At 47.8% G+C, this 6960-nt stretch overlaps 1 protein-coding gene across 1 annotated transcript in view; it reads right to left on the reverse strand.

The window, feature by feature from the left end:
• The window catches only part of LOC104515943 (LIM and senescent cell antigen-like-containing domain protein 3-like), a 10363-nt gene extending 8779 nt beyond the window's left edge, over nt 1-1584 (reverse strand). The window contains exon 1 of the mRNA XM_010160118.1: nt 1403-1584. Coding sequence (XP_010158420.1) covers nt 1403-1584 — 182 coding nt within the window. The remainder of the gene's footprint in view (nt 1-1402) is intronic.
• Nucleotides 1585-6960: the final 5376 nt, after the last annotated feature.

The following is a 6960-nucleotide window of genomic DNA, read 5'->3' on the forward strand; positions in this document are numbered from 1 at the left end:
GTGTAGGGTATCTAGCCTGGCAAATACTACTGAAAACCAGAGCAGGTAAACAATAATTCCTTGTATAAGCTTTGTATAGCTTGAAGTCACTGTACACATTCAGTTTGAAGCCACGGGATTTTTGGTTGATTTGTTAGAGTGCATCTCAGGGAGGTGAGCTCACCGCATGCCGGTGTCGGTCTAGGGCTGAGGGGGAGGGTGGGAATGCTCTGGCTGCCCCACTGCGACCCACATGCAGGCCAACACAAGCTGGCGACCCCACGCCAGGAATACAAAAGTTACCCACATTGCAACCTTGGTTGCTTCTCGAAGGCACGTGACCACACAATGACAGCACAGTGGCTGCAAAATACCAGAGGAATTAGCTACTTTGCTAGGGTTGTGTCCACATCTGCACCAGACAGTGCAGCCGTGTTTCAGATACTGAAGACTCCTGTGACAGAAAAAGGCTCGAAAGGGAATGCACTTTATCTGTTTCTCACAGTGTCTCACAGAAGTTCCCTATGCAAGGTCACATCTGACCGGTTATTATTAGCTGCCCTTTTTTTTTCCTCCTCCTCTCTCTAGAGATCTCTACAGAAGAGGAAAACAGGAGCTGCTATCCAAATATTCACCGCCCTCTTAGTGAATCGACAAGTGGGCAAGCTTCACATGGGACATCAGATGGAGAATGGTCTATTCCACGCCATCCCAACAGACAAGCCTACAGGAGAACTGCAGTGATTATACATATCAACAGCGGTTACGTATAAAGCTCATTGATGGCCTCCATGGATTGTGTATGCCTTCTCTGGGGGCAAAAAAAACCCTCAAACACTTCACCCATCCTTCTTATCAATGAAGAATAATCACAACAGAAACTGGGATCTTTGCTCATCACCTCAACATCTCTCAAGCACTAAGGATGTTCAACTTAAAAAATTATTTAGTTAGAGGTTGTCAGACGCAAAGTGTCATCCAAGCAAAACCACAAAAGTAAATTCAAAACCAGATGAAAGCACAAAGCTTTCCTCCTCAGTATGCAAAGGTACTTCAATCCGAAACACATCATACGTGTAAAACCAGCGACGTGCGTCACACTTTTGCATCAGTGAAGCAGCTTATGCGTTTGCCCAAAATAACAGACAAACAACCTGAAGTCCGAGAGACTACCTGAGAAATCCCAACCCCGCTGCAACTGCTGATAAAAACTTCTGGTGCAGTTAATGATGAAGTTTAAAGCAACAGCTCAAATTTTAGTTGACGAGTACAACTGGCAAGGTATCAAGCAGAACAGTGGCAAAGGTTGCCTCAGAGAACAGCTGGCACAGCCTGCCCGGACCTCAGACCATAGAAGACACACGTATAATACACCAACAATGCCACCGTCGCTACACCCCGAAGCCGAGCAGAACGAACTTACAATTTTGCATAGAAGTCACAAAACTCTTTGTAGAGTTTTATGTCACTGTGCCTACGTTGTAATTTTGACACGGGTTTTTCGCCTTCGTTTCCTGCCGAGTTGTGGGCATTGGGAGCGACCTTGTGCGCGACCGCTTCATCCTCCGGGATGGGGTAAGGGCGAGCTCTGTGCTGGAAGTCCATCTCTCCCTAACTGCTTTCCTGGGTGTACAGATTCTGGTCTTACACTGCAAAGAAGCTGTAGGCAAAGCCTGAAACACAATGCACTGGACTTCCCCTTGCTCCCAGCACTTTCCCAGCTCCGTGTCATGTAGCCGGAGCGGCTCAGCGCCCTGCTCGAGCTTCAAGTTAAAAGTTCAGCGGTGGGGCGGCGAGCCCGTCACGCTGTGATTTACTGGCGCTGGCTGCCAGCGGAGGAGCACATTCCCCTGCCAGGCCCTCGTGCAAACTCGGATGCTGGAAAGGGGCTTCGCTGCCGGCTGCTGCTAGAAGCTGCCCAGGAGAACTGCGGTGTGAGTAACCTACGTGAGCGAACACCGTCACTGTCAACTTGTCTGCAGTTCCTTTCTGCTGGGAGAGGTGGAGGTGGATCGCAACAATTTTATCGTGGGCAAGCCAGCAGTGGAAAGCACGAAGAGAAGAATTCTACCATTAGGTAAATACTGTTTTGATGCTACAGTGTATTAATTACATTTTTTAAATGGCCTTTAATGTTCCACTTGTGTCTTCTAAGTCGTATGTGCTGAATTCATCTACAGGCATCTTCCTGTCGGCACTTCAGAGAAGGGGTAAGTACAGACAGACAGCGCGGTTTCAGTTGTGCTTCACAGGCCACTAACCGACCTGCCAGATATGCTAGAACGGGCAGCACACGAAGGAGGAAAAACAAAGCTTGGTTTCCAGCGATGTGCTGCGTTTAGAACAATTATCTAACGTCAGAACACTTAACTGAAGTAATTTACTGTGGATATTAGGGAACTGAGAGAGCAAGACCAGGAAAAAAGGAGTAAAATTAATCATTCCTTCACCGCAGAATGCCCTCCTCATGCTGCAATTATTTCATGGTTATGCTCTATTTAAAAAACCCTCTGTGTGCCACTTACTAGGGAAGGCTGGGTCGATGAGCTACAGATCTGCAGCGGGTAATTACGCCCCTGCACGCCCTCCCTGCTTGTGGCAGACGTGGGACAACTGACTTCCAGCAACTCGTACCTGCAGACACAGGGGGGTTTGGGGAAGCTGTCCCCAGTAACTCTCACGCGCTGAAGTGACTCAGCCCGTGTCAGCAATCGACAGAACTGCAACACCGCGTGAACTCTGTGCTCATGACACACGGCATCTTGGTATCCGAAGAATCTGACAGCCCACGAGGGAGCATAGGAAGGCAGAGGGGGGCAGGAAGACTAGAGGGAACAAGTACAGAAATGAGGAATAGAAAACAACACAGGATATGACGGAAAAGTCCAGTCAAGGCTACTACTTCTTAATATGCCTTCACCTTTCCGGGACCTGTGGCAGATGGTCTGTTGTCTGGCGGTTTTGGGCCCAATCTCTCACCACTAGCTGGGTCAGCTTGCTCGGTGAGCGTAGGGCAGTGGAGACGCCACTCTGCGCAGGCCTGGGCTCGCATGCAGCCATCTTCCTGCAGCCTGGCCGACACCACACTGCGTGTCTGCTGCTGCACAGCCAAACCAAACGGGACAAATTTCTGGGATGGGTTGGGTCAGGTTTCCTGCACCTCCCCTCGTCGGGAAGCAACCTCTGGGCAAGCTGTTCTCCTGTGCCACAGCACATCACGGTAGGTGGGACCCAGGCAGCACGACCCTGTTAATTTACCCGTCCATCGGTGTGACTATCCGTCTTGCACCCGAGCTACCGGGAATCACAAGCTGTGACAGGCTAAGGAGGTTGCACCTTCACCACTTACACAGCTTGGGTGGAGCTCAAGCCCTATTTTTATCCATCATGGAGCAAGCTTCAGATCAAGCAATGCTCAGGTTGTAGCCCTAGGCCACGATGATCTTGCCAGAGCACGGCTGCAGGAAACGGCACTGGAAGTAAAGATTTCTATGTCCCCTGGAGCACCAGCGAGGGAAACGAGTGCTGTTTGCTAACGGAGATGTGAGCATGCTCTTCTTCTCCATCCTGCTTCCCAACATTTCCTGCACAGGTCAGTGCTGGGGTTCTGTGGGTATGAAAAACTGCAGGGAGACTGACTGCAATGGACTAACCACGCTGATTCATCCAGGATTACTACAGGTGCACCATGACACTAAGATAAGAAACAGTAAGCCAGTCTGTCCCTTCCCCTTATCACTGATGTCTCCTCAATTGTTTTCTTGTATTTTGTCCCAGAGGCAGGCAATTCTCTTGGGAGGCCACTGCTGCAAATCAGAGACCCCACGAACTGTTTCTTTCTCCCAGCGTGGACTACTTCAGTCCTTGCAGTAACCTGAAATCCACAGGCTACCAAGGTGGCTGGAAAGCATCTCTGCTGCTTTAGGTCTTCGGTGGTCCACGGGAAAATACCCACCCAGCTACCTGCTTTTTGGCTCGCTACTGCGTAGCCTTTTGCCCAGCTGCAGCAAACCAAGTGGCACAGCAAGTCAGTGCAGTAAGATGTCCACCCAAAAAGCCTGTTTCAACCTTCCTAGCTTCTTTGAAGAAGCAGTCCAACAAGGTACTAGGACTTTGTATGTACAGCAAGTAGAAGCTGCCTGGTTCTTGAGGCTTGTTGCCATTGCTGCTGGGGGCATTACTCCCAATTTGTTCTCCGTTAAGCAAGAAAGGAGCTTGCCAGGAGTTCAAAAAAGACCTTTCTCCTACTGAAGCAAAACGTAGTTTCTACTGTGAAGGTCTGGTAGTCCACAAATCCAGAGCAGCTGGCTGTCTTTTCTGTCCTTTTGCTGGAGGCGTGCTGCCAAGACCTGAAATACGCTGTTAAAAATACACGGCGTTTTCATTAGGGGATTCTAGGTTACTCCGAGATGAAGCCGTCCACAGGGAGCAAGAAGCATGTAAGGAGTTACTGGTTTGCAGCAGCAGCTTCCCCTGGGATCTGAGACAAAACCTACCAGCCTGCTGTTAAGGAAGCAGGGGTAAGAAGAAAAGGGAGAAGTTGAGTATTTAACTGGAAAAGGTACGTGGGAAGGAAGAAGACAGAGAGGCTCTTCCTGGCACACTGAGGAGCTTATCAGAAGCCAAAGCTGACAGCAGGGAAGGTGCTAAAGGAAACGGCAGGAGAAGGGAAGCGTTCCATCGTGGCTAGGAAGAAGGGCTTTGGAAAACAACAGCAAAAAATAGCCGCAAAAACGTCCGCTGACGGACAACTGCCTCCATGCTCACACGCTGCTTTCTCTGGAGAGCCTTCAAACCCGGCCGCCTGTGCCGGTGGCTGCCGGAACGGAGGCAGACGGGGACTCTTACAGAGAAGGCTCGGTGGCCGGCCAGCCCCACTGAGAGTCTCCCCCCACGCCACAAATAGATGTGCCGAGCAGTCACGGCTCCAAACAAGGCGCTTGGCAAAAGCAGATGCTGCTTGGCAACCTGCTCCTGCCACCGCGAAATATCACTGCGTCACCGGCGCTGTCGGGAGGCCACGTGCCCCACCGGGCTATGCAGGGAGCGATGGGATAAATAATCGCAGCGCATCCCTCCTCCCCTTCCCGAGTGAGTAAGGGTGACTTCATTTTAACTGTGTTTAACGCAGATGCTGCGCGACGGCCCTCACAGGCAAAAACCAGAGCGACTGGAACAGAGGTTTTGCTGCAAAATGCACGCGAACTTGCAGTGCCCTGCACTGATTTCGGCACCAACCTTTTAAAGCGCTGACTGACCCTTTGCATCTTTTTTTTAATTCAAATTATAAACACTCTTGGGTTCTGGTTGCTGCAGCTGTTTCTCTCTGAAGCAATAAAATACCTTCCGTGTAAAGCTGGTCTCCTAAGGCAATCTGAAGGAAGGAATAAATCTTTTCCATAATAAAGATGCACATTACGGATAGGATTTTCGTGTGTGCCCAGCACTGCTCTAACTTCTGTTTCTATTAAAAAGGATGGAAAACCATCTTGAAACCACTGCAATAAAAAACACGTGGATTTTGAGTGCTCCTAAAAGTTTCATCCTTCAGTCTTCACCACAAAAAGCATGATTAAGCTTATGTGGTGAGAGTTTAAACAGGACAAACAAAAAGGCAACTCTAGCTGCCTCATAAACTTCAATATAAATTTATTCTAGTATAAACATGTCCAAAAAATGCTTTGGTCTCTGCAAACAGAGAAGGTTCACATTCCATCTCTCCATAAGGAAACGAATGTAACTGGAATAAACAGGTAAGCAGTACCTTCCCACACAACATTTTATCAGCCACAGAAGCACAGTGAAAAATCAGTCTCTGACAGAATTCATAGAAAGGGAAAGCAATATTTAACTACAGTACTTTCCTATTGTAAGCAATATTTCAAAAAACTATTGTATTTTCTTCCTGCTGGTTACAAACGTTACCAAAGGAAGCCATGCTTCATGTTAAACAAGAAATTACTTCTTCTGTGTACAGATATTTGATCCTTTCTAAAACAGCCATCTCTTCCTCCCCCACTACTATTGTTTGAATCCTGTGCAGACAGGAGAAATAAAACACCAAAAAGACACAGTATCACACAGGAGAAGCTCACAGGAGCTCTAGCAAATGTGTGTTACGTGAGATAGAGCATCCTACTGGTTATTCTTAAAAAGTGCAGCCTCCGTGGCTGAATAATAGGATCATAGAATGGTTTGGGTTGGAAGGGACCTTAAAGACCATCCAGTTCCAACCCCCCTGCCATGGGCAGGGACACTTTCCATTAGACCAGGTTGCTCAAAGCCTCATCCAGCCTGGCCTTGAACACTTCCAGGGATGGGGCATCCACAGCTTCTCTGGGCAAAATATATTGACTGCATATATACTTCACTGTGGTAAATAAACTGTATCCAAACTCTTCCAACTCAACACATTTTGAAGATGCAATTGCATTAAAACATTTCACATAACAGCATTAATATTACCATTTCTAAATTAGGTACATTAAAAATGGTCAGCTACCCAATACTGGGGGATACACATGCTCTAAGAGACTCACTCTGAAAAGAACTGTCTTTTCAAGACTGATGAGCCAATATCAAGCCTACCAAGCTCAAAATTATCCTTCTATTTGGAAATACACAGGGTGAGGTTCACAACACCACGGTCATTCAGTTCTAAAATATCAAAGTGTTTGGGCAGAAAAATATTTATACTGGTGGAAATCAAACCACTGAAAGACACAATAGAGTGTGATCAGGCAATTGCAAGCAAATTACAACTGTTTCATCCATTGCTTAAGGAACAGATTTAAAGTTGAAATATGTAAAAATGTACAAGGTTGAGTTTTGCATGTCGTCACTGAAATCCACCAAAAATCCTACACTGAATCCTCTGTGTAAAGACAAACGCCAGCCTTTGCTTTTGCCTTGGCCATCTGCCCACGCCAGCTGGAACCGACATTGTCATGAGCCGAACGCCATGACCTGAGCGGTTCATCA

This window comes from Eurypyga helias, unplaced genomic scaffold (genome assembly GCF_000690775.1).
Source record: "Eurypyga helias isolate BGI_N326 unplaced genomic scaffold, ASM69077v1 scaffold2831, whole genome shotgun sequence".
Taxonomy (NCBI): Eukaryota; Metazoa; Chordata; class Aves; order Eurypygiformes; family Eurypygidae; genus Eurypyga; species Eurypyga helias.